General features: G+C 30.3%; 1 protein-coding gene across 2 annotated transcripts in view; it reads left to right on the top strand.

The window, feature by feature from the left end:
- LOC117172607 (eyes absent homolog 4) overlaps positions 1–21,239 on the top strand; it is a 48,817-nt gene that overhangs the window by 8,944 nt on the left and 18,634 nt on the right. For both annotated transcript variants that reach the window (XM_033360701.1, XM_033360709.1), the window contains exons 2-6: positions 9,083–9,204; positions 10,894–11,056; positions 12,523–12,703; positions 12,962–13,094; positions 13,254–13,337. In XM_033360701.1, coding sequence (XP_033216592.1) covers positions 9,093–9,204; positions 10,894–11,056; positions 12,523–12,703; positions 12,962–13,094; positions 13,254–13,337 — 673 coding nt within the window. In that variant the 5' untranslated portion in view covers positions 9,083–9,092. The remainder of the gene's footprint in view (positions 1–9,082; positions 9,205–10,893; positions 11,057–12,522; positions 12,704–12,961; positions 13,095–13,253; positions 13,338–21,239) is intronic.

Here is a 21,239-nt window from a genome sequence, read left to right as displayed (position 1 = left end):
TTTGGTCAAACTGTGCAAGATACGAAAAAAATGAAAAAGCTCAAATGACGCGCCCTGGAAAGAACTACAAATTAAGAATGAATTACTTTTCGATATAAGCTACAAGAAAAAATGAGACAAAACTTGTTCATCCAAAAAAGAGCTACAATTTTTGATTTGACAGTTAGTTTTTGCTTTAGTCGTAAAAAAATAACATTCTAAATAAAAATATTAAATTTGTTTGAGAAAACGACACAAGGTATGAACTTTAATTACCAGACAAAAGTTGTTCGCCTAAAAAAATCTATAAATTTATTATTAATTATTTTTCTATAGGATGAGTAGATTTTCTTTTAACCGTAAAACATAAGATTAAAAATTAAAAAATTAAATTTTTATAAAAAGCACAGAAAAGACGAAAGAGGACATAGGCTCCTATATAGGACCCTATATAGGTTTCTGTATTAGACCCTATGCAGATTCGCAGTAGTTTTTATTTAATCGTAAAAAACAGCATTAAAAATAAAAAAAAGGATAAAAACAAGGAAATGAGAATTAGTATGATACAATTTTTATGCATATTATGAATTGCAATGATATATATTTATTGAAATGATACATGTTTTAGAGCAGCTTAGAATACAATTTAAAGCAAAATAAGAGACAAATACAAAAATAATCATGATAAATACAATTTGCTTTTTATTTTGCAATTTTTTAATAAGTAATCCCTGGCAGAGTTACATGAAAAATGTATTATAATTGATATAAAAGTGTTGTGTATAATGTAGAAAAGTTGACAGGTTGGACAAAATCCAGTGCGAAGCACGAGATACGTGATGAGAATGTGTTCGTTAAAGCCAAAAGAGCTTTAACAAAAGAGAGTTCAAAATCACAAAATTACAGTTGTCGGTCCGTTCCCCTTTGATTTTAAAAGGTCTGTGCCCGAATGCGGAAGAAATGCAAAGACTACGATCGGCGAGAAAACTATAGGCATCTGGCTTTAAAGCTTAACAACTCAGTAAAAAAATGCTAGCGCAACAAAAAAACAGTCATTTAAAAGCTGAAAGTGTTCTACGTTAACGAGCTTGAAGACGTTTATGTAAAAAAATTGTTGTGCTTAGCAGACTGAAAAATCTAAACAAAAGTAAGGATTTTTGAGTACATTTAAGAACAGTCAAGTTTAGAGCATTATTTCTTATACAAGGGGCAATGAAATTTTTTTTTTAAATTATGAGTATGAGGAAAACTGTTGTGAACTAGTTGCAGTTGATAAATTTAAAAAATAATAAAAATTGTTACTTAAAAGAACAAAAATGTGCAACTATATTATCTTCAGTTCTAATACAGATATTAAAGCGATTCAAACTGCAAACTGTAATGCATAAGGCTTTGTACTTATTTTCAATCACCCGTAAGGATGTGTCAGTCTTATTTTTTGTGAAAATCGCGATATTTTTAGACATTTTTTTGTTGTAAAATAAGTGACAGAAAGCAGGGGGGCCCTTTTTTGTTTTACTGCCGACCGCTGGTCCCTTTCTTTGACCCGTGGCCATGTGCCATCCAAGCATTCAGAACTAGGGGCTTTTAAACGACTGTTTTTTTGTTCTGCTATTTTTTTTTTTTTTGACTGAGCTGTTAAGCTTCAAAGGCAGCTGCCTATAGCTTTCTCGCCGATAGTAAGCGCGGAGTGCGATTGCCCTCACTCACGTTCCGTATGTGCGCTCAAACTATCGAGCTAAGCTTTTTTGACGAAGGAGAATTCACAATCACAAAATTACAGTCGTGGATGTTTTGAGTTTTAATTTAAAAATATTTGCGCAAGAATGTGCGAAAATATAAAGACCGAGCGCGTAGCGCGAGTTAAACACATAATCGAGCGCGAAGCGCGAGATAAATACAACATCGAGCGCCCTAGGCGCGCTCAAACTCGCGAGCCGCGCGCGACGGTAGTGTGCCCGCGTGGCGGGCAGATTTTTTATTTTAACGTAAGGGTTGCATCTCTTATTATTTTTAGGAAAAATGTGGCTGTAATTAGTTATTGGTTTATTCAATTATTTTTAAAGAACCTGAGATGCTTCTAGCATATTTCAATTAATTGTGTCCTTTTGTTGATTTTTTTTGGAACAAAGGAAGATATTATATTTTCGTTGAATACTCTTTGTTTTCTAACAAAAATTGACCTTTTTATTATTTTTCATGATAAATTACGACACGGCGATTAAAAATCAGAATAAGGGGTAAGTGTTATATCTGTTTTTTTTATTACATTCTCATCAGAGAAGGTATTAGATTTGTGTAAAATTTGACCCCTGCAGTTCTTGTCAAATGTCCACGTTTTGAGATCCCCTGAATCCGAAAAACAGGTTTTTACTATTGTGTCTACCTGTATGTCTGTATGTGTGTATGTCCTTCTGTGAACACGATACTTTTGAAAAAATTAATCTATGATATTTCCCTTTGCTACACTCTTTTAGTGTCCTAAGCTAAATCCCAAGTTTGTTAGTCAGACATTTTGGATAAAAATACTAAAAGTGAGGCCATTTTGAAACTTTTTGAGTACACATTTTTTCATGATTCAAAAATTCCGTGTACAGTTGTTCATAGTAGTTGAAAAGAAAAATGTTATTTTTCGATAGCCCTACAAGATTATCAAATCAAGTTTTTGAATTTTTTCGAAAAATTCAAATTTTGACCGCACAAAAACTAATCAAAAGTTAAAAATTGCATTTTGCGGTTAAACTATCCAAGACAGGAAAAAAATTATAAGACAAACATTAGGCACCCAAAAAATATCTACAAATTTCTCATTGATCACTTTTTTTATAGGAAACGTAGTTTTTGTTTTCTTCACAAAAAAAAACATTGAAAATACAAAAATTAAATTTTTCGAGACACGACACAAGCTAAGCCAAAATAAATAGATAACATTTTTTCACTGAAGGTAGAGAAAAAAATCCGCCCGCTTCGTGGGCACATTCTCAAAGCGCGCGGCAATGAGATTACATTCTCATTGCGATAATCGCGCTTCGCGCTTCACAGTTAGGTTATACAGGCTCTAATTTTTTTAATTTTGAGCTAATAAAAAAATTCGGCTAGAATATATTTGAAATATATTTGGTATCTAGTGAAAATTTTTAATCAAATTTTTGGATCTATGAAAAAAATAAATTTGTCTATTTTTTGAAAATTTTGAAAATTTTTAAAAGTACATCACTTTTCTAATTTTCATCAAAATTAAAAATTTTATTTGGATAATTTGCAAGTCTTTAACCTACCTATAAGAAACTTTGACCAAAATTTTTATAATATTAAGAAAAAAAATTTGAAAATTTTGAAAATGCTATAATTTTTTAAATTTTGGGCTAATCGAAAAAATCGGCTAGACAAGTTTTGAAATATATTTGATAATTTGCAAGTCTTTCACCCATCTATAAGAAACTTCGACAAAAAATTTCAAAATTAAAAAAAAATTTCAAAATTTTAAAAATGCTCCCAATTTTTCAATTGTGGTTCGAAATATCTGATTAACGAACTTAGCCTTTATTTTGGGAACCTTCAGAAGTGTATCAAATGCAGACTCGATTGGACAAATCCTTCAAAAGTTAGCGTGGCTACAACATTCAGGTAACCATACATACAGACCCATACATACAAACATACAGACAGACGTACAGACAGACACCGACAAAATTTTATGATTTTCGGATTCTGTCCGCGCCGAAACGAAAAGATCCGTTAAAAACCAGAGATCGAAAATTTGGACGATTACATTACATTCCCAGGAATGAGAATGTAAAAAATGGTTATTAATGTTTTTTTACATTCTCATCAGAGAAGGTATTAGATATGTGTAAAATTTGACTCCACCCCCAGTTTTTGTCAAATGTCCACATTTTGAGATCCTCTAAATCCGAACAATAGGTTTTTTACGAATGTGTCTGTCTGTCGGTCTGTCTGTATGTATTTATGCCTGTCTGTCTGTCAGCACGAGAACTTTTGAAAAAATAATTCTATTAGATTGGCCTCTCGCACACTCTTTTAGTGTCTTAAAATAAAAGTCATGTTCGTTAGCCAGCCATTTTGGATAAAAATTCAAAAAGTGAGCGCCTTTTAAATATTTTTGAGACCATATGGGCGTATGTGTAAAGTTTAAATCATAAAGAAAACATTGGAAACAAGCTAATTCGCAGTTTATAGAAAAACGACAAAAGTTAGAATAAAACGTTAAATAACAAAATTTTTTTAAAAAGAATGCGCATTTTTTTTAAACGGGACAATGAATCTTCGTCTGTTTTAATACCAATGCAAGTTACGAATTATAATAATATACATTTATGGGAAGTATATAAAATTTCAGAGAAAAACTCGAGTGCGAAGCACGAGATACGTGATGAGAATGTGTTCGTTAAAGCCGAAGGAGGTTTAAGAAAAGAGAATTCACAATCACTAAATTACTGTTGTAATTATGAGAATGTGCCCGCGCGAGGCGGGCAGATTTTTTTTAAATTTTGAAATGCGAAAATTTGTCAGCAGTTCGAGGTTAGTTGAAGAGGTTAATAAACCTCATTTTTGGAATAAAAATTTGAGTAAATAATAATAATTGACCCAAAAAATGTTGGATACATACATTTCAACAGAAAAGTATTTTTTAAATCAATTTAGGAATGATACAATCAAATAGGTAATTTTTTCGGTATCACTGAAACTTCACTTCAAATAAAAATTTTTTTATTTCATTTTCATTAATATTTTTCAGTAACATTCGGATTTTAGTTATTTTTTTTTTAAACACAATCGTCGACGAGCTACTAAAGATAAAAAATATTTCTTCAGGCAAGATTTTATCGACTAAAGAAGCAACTGATTAAAATATATTTCTGGCTTAGAATACATTTTCTGTTGGTTAAAAATTTTACTATGTGGTTAAATATTATACTGTTTTGTTATAATTCGGATTTTTGGGTTAAGAATTGTATTATTTTTATTTAAAAAATCAACGAGTTCAATAGTCATATATTATTTGGTTAAAATTGTAATTTTTTGTTTGAAATTTAATTATTTTGTTGAAAATTCAACCATTTTTTCTTAATCTATCTATCTTCTTAACTCAAAAATCTAACTGTTTTGTCTTAAATTCGAATTTTTGAGTTCCAAATTATATCATTTTTGTAAAATATTCAAATGTTTGATTATTCATATATTTTTTTGTTACAAACTTAATTATTTAGTTGATGATTAATTTGTTTTGTTTAAAAATAAATCATTTTTTCATAAATATAATTCTATTCGGATTAAAATTCAAATGTTTTGTTAAGAATGTTAATGTTTTGTTTAAAATTCAACTCTTTTCTTGAAAGTTTTATTATTTTGTTTAAAATTTAACTGTTTTTGTTGAAAATCAGTCTTTTTTATGAAAAATTCGTCCTTATGATTTGAAAACTTAACTGTCTTTTAAAAATATCGTATTTTTGGTTTGAAAATTCAATTATTGGGTTTTATATGCAACTTTTTGTGATTGAAGTTTAATCTTTTTTGTTGAGAAATTCCACTATTTTGTAAATAATTCATATTTAAGGAATGCTAATTTAGCTATATTTGATTAAAAAATTATCTAATTTTTTGAAAATTAGTTGTTGATTTAAAGTTTAATTAAAGTTGTAAACGCAACTGTTTGGTTGATAAATACTAGTTCCTTTCTTAATTCAACTATTTGGTTAAAAATTGATATTTGTAGATCGATAATGTATTACAAATTCAACTATTTGGTTATAACTGCAATTTATTGGTCTAAGTTCATTTTCGTTCATCATGAAGCGTTTCATATTAAATTCAGTGTGTGATACGTACATCAATGTTTTTCGTAAGAATTTATTTTTATGTTGTTCCTCTATTTTCCTGAAAAATCACCCTATTTTCCCTATTTAGAGTAAATTTTGGGTTGTGAAGTATGTTTAAATATTGTGTTTCTATATGTTCTGTGTTTTATTTTAGGCATTTATCAAATGGAATCAAAGACAAAATGTTATCTTAAAAAGAGAAGGGACGTCACCCCTTTAAAATTGACAAAAAAAAATTACACCCCGACGGGTGTGGAATAATTTTATTACGCCAAAAACAGTATTTTTATCATAAATCGCATGAAAAAACGTTTCAAACTATAACAAAAGTTAAATCGACGGTGTCTAAAGTTATATTATTTGTATCTAAATTGATAAAAAGGTGGATTTTCAAACTGGAATATATCGTAAGATGTTCGGAAAAATAAATCTTTAAACAAATATTTGAGACAAATAATTTAAAAGAAAGAATAGGAAAACGGGCAATAATAACTAAATGTTTATTTTTGTATTTTCTTCAATTTTTCCCAGTTTTTTGTTGTATTTTTTCGACGGCCCTGATATTGCTATAGTGCAAGTACTGCACCAGAGTGGATATAGTGAAGTTAAAAGGGCGGAGCAGCGATAGATAGTGACTTGGCAACATAAAGAACACATAATGTAAAACGTCGTGGAAGGAGATTCTATTGGCTGGAAGCCCAGAATTGTGGTAAACGCCTACCCATCCAGTCACTCCACCTCTTTGACACGCAATTGGCAGACAATAATGCATGAGCCTTCTTGCCGAAACGAGTTCGAATATAGGGCCCAAGAAAAAATGGCCAAAACCAAGCCGACGAGAAAGGAGACTAAAGGCTCCTTGCTTCCTTTTTGCTTCCAAGGTCAACCAAAGAAAGAGATTTTTTTCCTCTAATATCAATCTTATATCTATTATTTCCTTTAAAGAATCCTAATATTTCACCAAAAAAGGAAAAGAAAAATGTTTCGAGATGAAATTGTTCCAAATAGCCTTAACACAAAAATTATCTTAGATTATAATGAGAAAAGGAAAGAAGGAAGGTTCTAAAAATGGACAAATTAGAATATGCGTTTTAATAAAACGCATTCAGTATGGGTACGGAATTTTCCATAAGACTTAACACTTTTCCAGCTCGTTCAGGGCTAACGTTACGGAAAATTCCGTGACCATAGACAGTGCCATAATAAAAATAATTTGTATACCTAATACAGCGATTCCCAAACTTTTTATGGACTTTCTGGGGAGCGGCAGGGGCCCCACCCTCAAATTTTTTCACAATACTGGAACCCAAGTGAGACACTGGACGCTAGTCGTTCGTGCTCGTTTGCTTGCTTCGCTGACCTTTTCGTTGTTAGAGAATTAGAGCCGGTTGAGAAAAATGAAAAGTTGGTTAAATATTAATTAATAGAATTTTGATAAGTTCCGTTAGATTTGTTAGATTATCAAATAAACGTTACAAAAAGGTAGAAGAAGATCGGATAATAACTTCAAGAGTTATCGCACTTTTGTTGCATTCACAAGATTTGTAAATATTTCATTTATTAGTTCGGATATTAACCGATTTTCAAAAACTTTGTTTTCATTTTCTTTAAATTTAATCACGAAATTCATTCAGCCAATTAAAATTTAATTGAGCTAAGTCTTTATAATTTCAGTTATTGCAAGTTCATTACAATGAAAGAGTCATTCGTGGTAGGTACACGAAAGTCGAGGAAAGTAGCCTTCTGCTCGCAGCGGGGAGCCTGCCTCGGAGCCTGCCTACCTGCCCGGCTCGGGGTGGCATCCCCCTGCCGGCGGCAGCCTCATCGGCCGGCGGCACTAGTTTGGGAATCGCTGACCTAATATATATATATATATATAAAGATTGTTTAGAGTTGAACAAGAATCGAAATTTTGACTAGAGAACTACGACAGGGTCTGTGGCTTAATGTCTCTGTTTATTAAGTTTTTGGAAGTATGTTTAAAAAAACATAACTTTAAAAAAGTCAAATTGTGTAATAAAATTGCCCAAAAAGGCTTAAAAAGAACTATGTTAAAAAAACATAAAAAAAATATATAAAATTAAGAAAGTTAACCTTATACGGTACACTAGTGCGAATTCGCACCCGAAGTTTTTTCATTTTGTTGGCTCTTACGCAAACACAGCAGCAGCGGATTATCCCCAAATATATTAAATATATGTTAATTATATTTGATATATGCTAGTTGTTTATTATAGGTTCAATGTATTAAATATTTAATATTAAAATTGCAGAAAACCAATTCGCACCAGTGTATCGTTTACGTATGCTGGGTTGGGGTGTACCGTTTGAGGATTAAAATGAGAGAAATATGTTTCGAAACTTTGTAATCGGCTTATTAGCGAGGGGTTCTTCACGAAGAAATCAATAAATTGGTGCGCGAAAAGTCTTAAGAGAAGACTTGGAGGAACACTTGGAACTCTCAGCAATCTAGCATTCGTGAAAATTCTTGGAAATTCTTTTTTTTTTCTCTATAAGAATAAATTGAAGACATAAGATTGCCGCATTCGCAGTTTTAAGATTTCGTACCGAGTAGCCCCTCGCTTATTAGAGATAGTTATATGACAATTGAAAAAGAGGGAGAAAAAAGAATGTAAGGACCATATTTGGACAATCACCATAAAATGTTCCTATTGTAATTTAAAAAAATATTCCATTTAAAAGAAATTCAAAAAGAAAAAATCTTCTGAATATTATTTATAAATTTTTTTTATTGTGATATAATAATAAACATAAAAAAGAGTTAAGAAATTTGGTTGGTTGCCTTATCATTTTTCTTTCCTCTTTTTTATTTTTGTCCAGAGATTTTTGTTTGGGACATTTTTTTTATTTATTTTTTTTAATGGGATCTTTTTTAAATTACTATAGGAGCATTTTACGGTGGTTGTACACATTTGGTCATTGGATTCTTGGTTTTGTTTTCAGGAATTCTACACATGAACTTGATTATTGAACGTTTTAACAACTTTTGTAAAATTATGTTAGACAAATTGACTTTCTTGAGTAGATGTTTTTTAAGGATACTTCTTTTTAAGCCTTCTTCTGCAATTTTGTTACACAATTTTACTTCTTTAAGTTTATGTTTTTCTTTTTAATGTACTTAAAAAAAAAGATTGTAGTGTCGGGGAAATTTTTGTTTGTAATAATTAAATGTTCGAAATAAATAAATAAACAATTTATGGCAAACAGAAATTGAATAATTGTTCTGAATATATTTTTTTCAGGTAGAGTGATATGTTAACCGAAGACAATGACCCGACCAAACCGGCAGGGATTTTAGATAATGCAGGCAACGTGTCTTCGTCGACGGAGGCCTCAATACAGCACCCTCGTACAGCAAACAATGGTAGATAAAATTCCAAACACTACTGATCCATTCCATGCCACTCAAACCACTCAGGCACGTTTTATTAAGAAAAAAATGTATAACTGACAAATTCCACAAAAATTTCAAAGGAATAACGATACTTATTATTATTAAATATTTGAAATGTTACCTCAATTGTTTAAAAGACGTTTTGATTGGAAAATTACGCTTAACGAACAATATTTGTAATTTCTTTTATAGGAAACCAGATTGAAAAAAAACTTTTTTTGTACAAACAATAATAACAAAAAAAGAATAAGTAATGCTTGTCTGTTCAAATTACCACATGAACAAATCTATGTATTCAATATTAATTATCAATTGTTTTTTCACGCCTGAGTGCTCGCCTGAGTAAAACCGCAGATCCCGCGCACCCCGCGCAGCTCTTACGTCTACACCTGCGGCGCGGCGTCAATTTTCGGAAGGGATATAGAAGGGAGGGCTATTGAAGGGTTTCACTGTATTTACCATAATTTCGGTACAAATAGCTGGATTTTGTCGGTACAAGTATAAATTCAGGGTCGCCGCTGGACCTGGAAACCGTGAAAACCGGAAAATGACGGTGAATTTATTTTTTAACCGGGAATTTCATAAACTTTTAGGAAAAAAATCGGTTTAAGTCTGATTTTAACAGTTTACAAAAATAATTAGTTGAATTGTTATATGTTTGAATTATGATATCATTTAGTTTACAATATGCGTAATTCGAACATCTTTTGTTTCAAACATGCTGTTTTAAAGACTTAAAAAATTAAAAATTAGAAGCGTTTGAAATCGACAATTTTTGATAAAAAAGTTCGATTTATCAACTGCGAATATAAATTCGCAATAAATTGGCAACCAGTTCATAATTTGGGAATTTTTAGATTTTAGCGATAAACAATTTTCAATTTTGAAATAACATCGAAATAATATATTCATACTTTTTATTACTTAATATTAAGAAATTATTTTAAATCAGTAATTAGAAAATAAGTATTCAAAACTGAAACAAAAATAAATAAATTTTGAACTTTACAATTGTAACCGTTTTATTTGAAAACTTAATTTGTGAGTAAATTTGTTGTCGTTTATTGTATAAATAAATATTGAACACCTATTATTCCTAAAAAAATTGCAAGTAAGTTAAACAAATATTTCGAAGGTTTGAAAAGATTCAAAATTAATTTAAAATAAGTAAGTCAAATTGTTGAATTTTGGCGTGTATAAATAAATATTGAACACCTATTATTCCTAGAAAATATTATTTCTATTATTCCTAGTGGAAAAGATATTTCAAATTTCTGAAAAGATAAAAAATTTATGTGATATTTGAAATTATTTCAAATAATTTCAATCAAGTGTCTACGCATAGAGACACAATCAGACTATCTATACTAAAATTACGATGCAAACATCCGAGAACGACTTAATTTAAAACAAAATATAGATTTTTGCAGATTTCGAACAAAAAACTTAGAAGCTTTGTGAGAATTGCTAAAGGCTTCAAAAGAATAAAAAAAAAAAATTTTCTTAAGATACCCAGGAAAATTGAAATCTATGACCGGAAATGACCGGTAATTTTTTTCTTTAATTAAAACGGCAACTTTGGCACTAAAAAAATAAAAAATAAATACAGAATCTTTATCACTGCGTAGAAATGTTACCTATATTCAGTTCCTCTTGTAGAAACCGAGGTTAAAAATGAAGTACAAGACTGTTCAGAAAATGACAATGTGCCCAGTGGCGAATTGTACATCGACGAAAACGCAGAGGAGAAGGAAGAGTACCCGGATTCAATGGAAAAGACGGACTACGGCTCGCTTTATGGTGCCAATCAATATTACAATAGGTAAAACTATACGGAACGTTAGCTTTAAAAATATGAAAGAATTTCACTGATTTTCAGTGAAAATATTTACTGATTTAAATCAGTACCTATTTCAAATTCTATATTTCACATTTAGAGGGTATAGTTTCGGCCGGGTGTCCGTCCGGCCATCGTAATTTTTTTCAAGATTACATGTGGTAACGCTTTCAATACGTTTTCAGATGATGAATGTTTTTGGCATAGAAAATTAATCTTTTTGTTTAAAAATGCATTTTTTTAGTTGAAATTTCAACTTTTTTGTTGAGCATTCTTGAATTTTGTTTTAAAAAATCGTCTTTTTTATAGTAAATGATTCTTTTTGTTTAAAAATTCATCTTTTGGTTAAAAATTTCACAACTAGGTTTTTGGTTGAAAATTGTTATTTTTTTAAGTAAAAATGAACTTTTTCCTTAAATTGAACTATGTTGTTGGAAATTCGTTTTTTAGAAGAAAGGGTGGGAAGTTGGGTAATTGAGGGGAGTGGAACTAAAGGGAAGTGAAAGAAAATGAGGGGGTGGAAGAAGTGAAGATATTTTATTTATTTGTATTATTTATGGCTAAATTCACGAGGAATTTCACTTGAATTTTTTCACCTGCAGGGCCGTGCCCCGAAAAAGTAAAACTTTTTGATTTTTTAATAGAATACATTAAAAAGAAATCATTCCAAATTAATTAATTTCAAATCATAAGTCATAACAAGGAAAAATACAAACTAGAAATATAACAAATTAAGATTTTGAAATATCCATCCCTAAAATTAACAATGTCTATTTTCAACTTCAATAATGTGTTAATTCTTCTATTAATGTGTGAAAAAGTAAAGAATTTGAAATTTTAACCTACCGAAATTAACAGTTTCAAAGTTGACAAAAATTGAGCAGAAAGCTTTTAAACGGAAGGGCTGAAAAATAGAAACATCCCAAATTGAACACTTTAAAACCTAGAGACTTTTAAATTCAACTAATACGCCGATAACTGGAACATTAAAAAAAATCATTTTTCAATAGAAAGTTTTTCAAAACTAAAAAAATTATAATGGAACGACTAGAAATTTAAAAATCAGGAATAGAAGAATTATTTTTAAAATTGTATAATTTTCAATTGAAGAAATTATTATATTTACACAATAATTGAACATTATATATTTCGAATGCAAGCACTCGAAATTGTTCATATAGAGGCTATTTTAATTTTATAATGTGTAATTAGGACATTCTAAATTCAAACTACTAAAAATTATCAAATCGAAAAATTAAAAATAGTAAATTTTAAAACGAAATAATTTTTACTTTTTCATATTCAGTTAAAAAAGCTTCCTAAAAAAAACCTTTTTCAGTGTGACGATTTTCATCTTCTAAAATTACATATAAAATATGATGTGTTAAACAAATGTCAAAAATTTCGATAAAAAAAATGTTGAAACATTTTCTCTAATTGTTTTTTACCAGCCTATACAATTCACCGTCCTATGGATCAACGACGGTATCAAAAAGCTCGTCAGCTTTGCCAAGTCCGTATTTAAATTCCTACACTAATCCGAGCTCGATGACCCAATATTCGCCATATAGTTACAACAGTGGGTCAACCACGTTTCCTACAATGGCTCAAAATATATCTTCTGCATCTCAGGTGAATTTCATTTTTAAAAAAATTTTGAACTACACTGAAACCTGGATTTAAGAAACCCGGCTTTACGATGTTCCTAGAATTTTAGTCCTCAGCATTTTGGTGATGCAGGGACCGCGGGACTGAATGTTTACGTTTGAACTCCCTGGATTTATTATCAAGGGCACTGCAACTCGTGTCCAAAACCGTACTTAAATCCAGGTTGCAGTGTATAGTATTATGCGATAAGAGTATCTTGAGAATTTTAATATTTAATTTCAGAAACTGGATTATACGGCCTATAGTAGTCCAATTTACGGAAACGACAGGGTATTGCAATATTCTGGATACTATCCAGTCGCCGGTTATCATCCGGCACCAACTTCCTTCAACATCGGCAATCTTAATTTTGCAGGTAAATATAATTTCTGACAATAAAAAGTACATTATAAATTAAACTCAAACATAGAATCTTATTTCGGCCTATCTTTATATTCTCTAAGCAATTAAAGGTCCTCCCGTAAAAGTAATTATAGCCATGTAAATAATAAAAAAATATGTTCTTCGATAAAAGATTCAACGAAGTCGGCCCTCACGTTGGACGCGACCTCACACGATGCGAGTGACTTGACCGCACGGGAAACCACGACCGTTGAAGGTAATACGACTCCCGTGGTCGATAACTTTATCGCAGGCATCAACACTTGATAATTTATTTGACATTGGACGTAGTACTAGAATCTTTTAAATTGTGTTTTTTTTTTATTTTTCTTCATTACATATGTTGATTAAGAAAAGAAATTATTATGAAAATAATCCATAATGCATTTCTACGTCTCCAAGTATGCAATCCACAGTACAAAGCAGCACTGTTGCCTTAAGGATGTTCTCACTGTACAGTTAAGCTCAAAATTACTTAATTCTTGACTTGATTTATAAAACCTATGAAAAATGGCCTTTAATAATTGCAATAATTGCAATAATTGCAAAAATTGCGAACAGAAAAACACAAATTCTGAAGCGTATTCTTTCAAAATCATATTTTTTCTAAATGGTTTTGAGATTTATCTTATTCCTAGTAGACCTCTTGAACGGAACCGTGACGCAACTGCCTGACCGTAAAGTGACCACATATGAGAGTTACGTTCACTGCGAGCTCGCTAGGGCATATTTTCATAGTTTTTAACATTTATTCACAATTTTGCATAAAACTCAACACTCTTTTTATCTTTTTATACATTTGTATTTATTTATATTTTTGCGGCAACCCAAATACAAATAGATGCAAATGTGTAAAAACATAAAAAGATTGTTGATTTCTACATGAAATTTTTAATTAATGTGAAAAAGGATGAAATGGTACCGTAGTGGGTCTGCAGTGAACGGAACGGTCATATGTGGTTACTTTAGGGTCAGGCAATTGCGTAACCGTTCCATTTACGCGATCCGCTGGGATACCGATTTAGTGAACCGACCGTAACAAGCAAGAGTTCAGAACAGTTGTAACATTATTCGAAACTAAACACGGAATTTGTATAGACACTTTCTTGTATTTTTATTAAATAAATTTAGTGCAAAAATTGGAACACTTTCAACTCTACTGGGTGACTCGCTTCTCTTCCCCTTCCCCGAGCATTTCTTCGTGCCTTTTTCTCGCACGCTCGTTTGCTCTCTGCTTGAGACGGTAAGAGAGGGGATTAACGTGTGACTGATTTTTGCTCTTTTCGTGGGCATCCCTGATCCAAACACTCCACTCACCCTCCTAAAGTCTTCCTCCCTGCAACCCTCCCTGAAGCTTTGGTATCATTGCTAACAGTTTCCGGTCGCCACTAAGCTTTCTATATGCACTCGGGAGGTCCAAAACTGCATTGCAAAATTGTTTTTTTACTCTAGAGGGCAAGGCACCTCCCCCCCCCACAAACTTTCCCTTTCCGGAGAAATAAAATCCGCAATTTTGTTTTTGAAATTCGAATATTGACACGTGCCAACGGGCACTTTTGCATTTTATGCAAAAAAATGTAACAAAAAAATGCGCAAAAATTGCAAAAAATTACAAACAGTATATTGTTAGTTAAAAACGAGGACTTTGAAGCAACAACATTTAAAATGTGTACTTTTGTGATATTCAATTTTTATAATAAGACCATTTTTAATTTCCAAACTGAGTGCTCAAGTGCATGAGAATGTGGAGACAATGTTTTTAGTTTTAGAATTAGTTAAAATCTTAAGGGCATTTATTGTTACAATTTGTATTAAAAAATATATATAATTAAAAAGAAATAAGTCATTTGCCGTCGCTTCAAATTTCATTTTTCAAAAATTTAAGTTTTATCTTTCATAGAAAAAGTTTAGTCATTCGTTTTTTACTTTCGGGGTTTATTTGATTTTTAAATTCAATTTGTTGAAATCTTAAGGGTATTTATTATTTAAATTTGTAATTAAAATAATATATAATAAAAAAACAAGGCATTTTCCGTCGCTTCAAATTTTATTTTTCAAACAAATTAATTTTTATCTTTCCTGGAAAAAGTTTAGTCATTCGCTCTTTACTTTCGGGGTTTATTTAATTTTTACATTCAATTTGTTGAAATCTTAAGGGTATTTATTATCAAAATTTGTAATTAAAAAAATATATAATAAAAAACAAGGCATTTTCCGTAGCTTCAAATTTCATTTTTCAAACAAATTAATTTTTATCTTTCCTGGAAAAACTTTAGTCATTCGCTTTTTACTTTGGGGGCTTATTTCATTCTTAAATTCAATTTGTTAAAATCTTAAGGGCATTTATTATTAAAATTTGTGATTAAAAAGAAATAAAGTTATTTGCCGTCGCTTCAAATTTCATTTTTCAAAAATTTAAGTTCTATCTTTCATAAAAAAAGTTTAGTCTTTTCACCTTTTTACTTTTGTGTTTTATTTTATTTTTTATTTCAATTTGTATAAACGGACAGACAACAGAGCTGCAGGTAAATATTATATATAATAATAATAATAATTTTATTTTATTATAAATGACATTTACCAGCTTGATTGTGTTTCACGAGAGGGAGCGAAGAAAGAGGCTCTCTTACTTCCAAATATTTGTCTGGAAAAATGAGCAGAAGTACAGTAAACTTCAATAAATTGAATTTATTGATAACTTTAGTCAACGTTTTTAATTTAGTTAAAAGAAACTGTTAATGCAAATTTTAATATTTCAAAACATTGATTTTTAACCCATTGACAACCAAAGCTATCAATTTTATAACATGAGTTTGACCGCAAAATTTATGGGTATAACAAAACAATAAATAGATCAAAAGTACTGTTTCTTATGTTTTTGGGTGAGCTCAATTCGAATCCGTGGCCAAAATTCGAATATTTTGACCTCAAAATTAAATATGGCGGTTTTTGTGCACAACAATAGTGAAAAACGTTTGATTTTTTATTTTTATAATTTTTTTCAGACATAAAATGATTGAATATCTTTAAATTTCTTCAACCATCGGTGCACAAAATACTTAAACTTTAACAAAAAGTTTTTATATACATGTTTTTTCTTCCAAAATGGCGGACAAAATGCAAAAATGTTCCAAAACCTGATTTTTCCATCATCTTTGTTTTTTTTCAAAAACTTTAAAGCTTAAAAAAAAGTACCATGAAACAAAAATGTCTTGAAATTAACTATAGAAAACTATTAAATTTTGTTAGATTTTTTAGAACAAATTTTTGATTTTTCAAAAAATTAAAAATTTGCAAAAAAATATTTTCAAAAAATCTGAAAAAATTCAAGAATATTCTTTGACCAATTCTAAGACATTTTTATTCATGGAAGATTTGTACCAGACACTATAGATTTTGGAAATAATTGATCAAATTTCATGCGAATTCTTTTCGCATGAAGTTTTACCAATTATTTCATTAAATCAATTGGATTTTTTGAAAAATCAAAAATTTTTTCTAAAAAATCTAACAAAATTGAATAGTGTTCTATGGTTAATTTCAAGACGTTTTTATTCCATGGAACTTTTTTTTAAACTTTCAAGTTTTTGAGAAAAAACAAAGATGATGGAAAAATCAGTTTTTGGAACATTTTTGCATTTTGTCCGCCATTTCGGAAGAAAAAACATATATATACTTTTTGTTAAACTTTAAGTATTTTTTGCACCGATGGTTGAAGAAATTTTAAGATATTAAAGCGTTTTATGCCTGAAAAAAATTATAAAAATAAAAAATAAACATTTTTCATTATTTTTGTATACAAAAACCGCCATATTTAATTTTGAAGTCAAAATATTCGAATGTTGACCATGGATTCGAATTTAGCTTACCCTAAAAAATTTGGAATAGTTCTTTTGATCTATTTATTGTTTTGTTATACTCATAAATTTTGCGGTCAAACTCATGTTATAAAATTGATAGCTTTGGTCGTTAATGAGTTAAATTCCCAAAAAGAATTTTAGATGCAAATGATAGCAAAAAAATCACAGATTTCGAATTTAAACTTTTAATTCACTATTATAAGAAATTAAAAAAAAATTTATTGGTTACTTCTTATCCTCATTGAGTACTCCTTCTCACAATCAACCCCCGCCGAGAAAAGCTAACCCAACCGCACTTCACGCAGGAGAATCATAGCGTTGAGGCGAAAAAAATGTCTTGGGTCAGCCCTGCCCTGACCTGGAAATCGCGCAAAAATTTTGGCGACCACTGCTTTATGAAGCTGTTTAAGTGGTTTTATTATTTTTTTTTACAAAATATATATTTATCTCACCAAGTGAATGTGCACTCTGTGCTGAATTTTAATACTTACATTTTGGCCTGTTATTTTTTTTTAATTACACTTTTTCAAGAAACTGTGAGTGTTAGTTAAAGTTTAACGTGTCAGATAACTAGTCAGAATGCAAAAAGAAAATGATTGTATGTTAAAAATTGTTTAAATAAACAAATAAGGTAAACAAAGGTTATAAATGCTTATTTGTGAAAGAGTTCTGAATTTATTTATATAAAACGGAATAAAATATAGTGTACATGTTACCAATAAAATTATAAAGAAATTTGTACTGATAAATACGAACACCTAATTAATCTCCGAACACCCGTTTTTCTATCCTACAGTAGCGTGGACTCGTATTTTCCAATTAATTTTTTTTTCACTTAAACACATTTAAATCAACTGACTGAACAAATTTCGATTGAAAACTTGGCGACAAATTTTTTGTTCACTTTTCACCTGATTATTCACAGCATGGGTCATTAATGACCCGTTCGACACTTTCCGTCCGTCCTGTACGAAAACCAGCGTTAAACTAAGAACGCCACTAGATCCTTCAGATCTACCTAATTTTTCCCTTAATTATCAGAATATTTGCTCCACCCCTGCGACGTTTCCTTTTTCAGAAACTTCACTTTTCAAATCGCTCCGGGTCATTTTTGACCCAGCTGGTGACTAGAGGGTTCAATTAAACGTATCAAAATTATGTAATTATTCAACAAAACGTAGCATAGGATACTAATTTAAAAAGAAAGTTGATATCTCTGGCTCAATTTTTAGCAATTTTGAAAATAGGCAATAAATAATTGTTTAAATAATTACATAATGTTTTTAGACAAATTTATTACTCCAAACAATGAAAAAATATTGCATTTCAATCAGAAAATACAATAATTTTATACATTTTTGAGGAATAAATAATTGTTTATATATTTTACATTTGTTTAAACCATTGGAAATTGTTTAAAAAGTCATGTTAAATATTCAAATTGTCCTTTAGTTATTAGAAATGAAAGTTATTAGTATGGTTTTATTTTGTAGACGTCCCCTTGAATCTCTCAAAAATTTTGCACGTTTCGATGAAACCCTGGAACATGAGTTCAATTTTTCGAAAATTTCCTCATGTTAATTAAATAGGACTTTGAAGTGCCCGGTGGCACGTGTTAGTATTGGAATTTCGAAAAAAATTAAGGATTTTCTTTTCCGGAAATGAAAAATGGAAACTCTTTTTAAAAGGTTAAGAAAAGTCTCGTGATTAATAATATCTTGGGTAGGTTTCAAAATCTGGGTCAATTTTTGTTTAAACTATTTTTTCAAACAATTGTTAAGAAAATTTGCTTGTTTGCACAGCGTTACCTCAAAATCTATTGCTCAGTAAAATCTGAAATTTGTACGCTGTCTATATCGAGGATAGATCTCTTGAAAGGAAAAAGAAATCTTCCCATCGAATAAAAACTTCTCCCCGTAAATTGTTGTTAAAAAGTTGCTATTTTTCAGAGAAAATCGTTTAGACTCTTCATTTATTAATCAAAAATCAATCACACCAACAAGTGGCATAATATTGCTTGAAATGTTTACTAAACCTTTATATCTATCATTAATAACATAATTTAGAATATTCGTAATCTCTCTCGCTACATTGTTTATGACAATTAACATAAATAATGACTCAATAACCAGAATCAATTAAAATTTGTTTTTATTAATCCTTGACACATTATCAAACAAGGCACAATTTTCATGTTACGAAAAAATGTGCTGTCGCAATGACTTTCGCGGATTCCGTCAAATGTCGACGTTTTGAGGCCCCCTGAGTCAGAAAAAGTAGTTTTTACGCCGGTGTATGTCTGTCAAATTATCCGATTGGATTTCCCTTTGGCACACTTTATAAGTATATGCAAATAAAGGACGAGTTCGTTAGCCAGCGATTTTGCACAAAATTTCAAAAAGCTAGAGCATTTTCAAAATTTTTGAGACCATTTTTTTCAAGATTAAAAAATTCTCTGCATAGTTGTTTGTAGCTCAAAAAGAGAAATAATTTCGCATTATGACTTTCTTTGATAACAAAAAATTATCAGAGTTATAGTACTTACAAAGTTAAAAAAAAACGAAAATTAAATTTTTAAAACAAATATTATTCATAAAATATAAATATTATCATAAAAACGTTTTGAATTTTCTTGAAAAACCGAAAATTCAAATTATGACAGCATAAAAAATAATGAAAAATAAAAAATTCCATTTTGCGGTCAAACTATGCAAAATACGACAAATAACGGTTTCCCAAAAATTATGCACTTAACAAAAATCTACAAATTTTTTATGTCTTACTCTTTGTTTAAAAGCGTAATTTTTATTTCATTCGTAAAAAACAACATTAAAAATAAAAATAAAAAACCAATACCTTCTTATTATAATGAGAATGTAATAAAAAATTTGAACAAACGACAGAGGCTATAAAAAGAAAATGAATAGAGAAAATTCGTTCTTCCAAAAAGAGCGAAACATTGGTCACCAATAATTTTTGTATAGGATACGTTTTTTTCTTGTTGTTATAATTGAGAAAATAAAATTAAAAGCAAAAAATTAAATTTTTGGAATAAAGGCGTAAGGCAGGAAAAAACCAATTGACAAAAGATGTTCACCCAAAATCGATATATGAATTCTTTATTTATAATTTTTAGAAAGGACAAGTAAATTTTCTTTAATCGTAAAAAATAAGATTAAAAATTAAAAAATAAAATTTTTGGAAAAACGACACAAGTTGCATTACAATTTTTAATAAAAATTTTTACATTCTCATCCTGATGAGAAGGTATTGGTTTTATGTAAGAAATGACTTTCGCGGATTCCATAAAACATGTCGCCGTTTTGAGGCCTCCTGAGTCAGGAAAAAATAGTTTTTTTGTTGGTGTCTGTCTGTTGTCGTTGTCGTTGTATTCTATAAACATGGTAACATTGAAAGGAATTATCCGATTGGATTGTACTGTGGTACAATTTTGAAGGGTGTAAAAAGGACGATTTATCCTCATGACTCTTTTTAATAACAAGAGAGTTAATAGTACATCAATAAATATAATATACATTTAACATAACAGTGGTGGAAATAATGTAGAAAAGTTCGCATTTTTGGCAAAACCGAGTGCAAAGCACAAGATATGTGATGAGAGTGTGTTCGCTAAATCTGAAAGAGCTTTAACAAAAGAAAATTTACAATAGTCAAATTACAGCTGTCGTTGTTTTGACTTTTAATTTTAAAAGGTCTGTGCATAAATGTAGGAGAAATACAAAACCGAGTACATTATGCAACAAGGGGCGAAAGGAGCAGATTTTTCCCACGGGTGGGTTTATTGCCCGATCGAGAAGATTTTTCCCGAGAGCAGTAATTACCCGAGTTGCATAGAGTATCTTATTTCACTCTCGACCGTGGCCACCTTGTGGCCTTAAAAAGCGGGTCAGATGCATTTTTCTATAGCTTTGTTTGCGCCTCTAATTCAGATCGACTAATTTTTACTTTCGCCCCGCTAATTTTATTTTCGCCCCGCTAATTTTATTTTCGCCCCGCTAATTTTATTTTCGCCCCGCTAATTTTACTTTCGCCCCGCTAAGTTCACTTTCGCCCCGCTAATTTTATTTTAGCCCCACAAATTTTATTTTAGCCCCACAAATTTTACTTTTGCCCCGCTAATTTTCCTTTCGCCCTTCTGATTTTACTTTCGCCTCGCTTATTTTACTTTCACCCCGTTAAGTTCACTTTCGATCCGCAAATTTCACATTCGCCCCGCTACTTTTATTGTCGCCCCGCAA

The sequence above is a fragment of the Belonocnema kinseyi genome, chromosome 1, assembly GCF_010883055.1.
Source record: "Belonocnema kinseyi isolate 2016_QV_RU_SX_M_011 chromosome 1, B_treatae_v1, whole genome shotgun sequence".
Taxonomy (NCBI): Eukaryota; Metazoa; Arthropoda; class Insecta; order Hymenoptera; family Cynipidae; genus Belonocnema; species Belonocnema kinseyi.
Note: the sequence above shows the minus strand (reverse complement) of the source record. Positions and strands in the feature narration are given on the sequence as shown.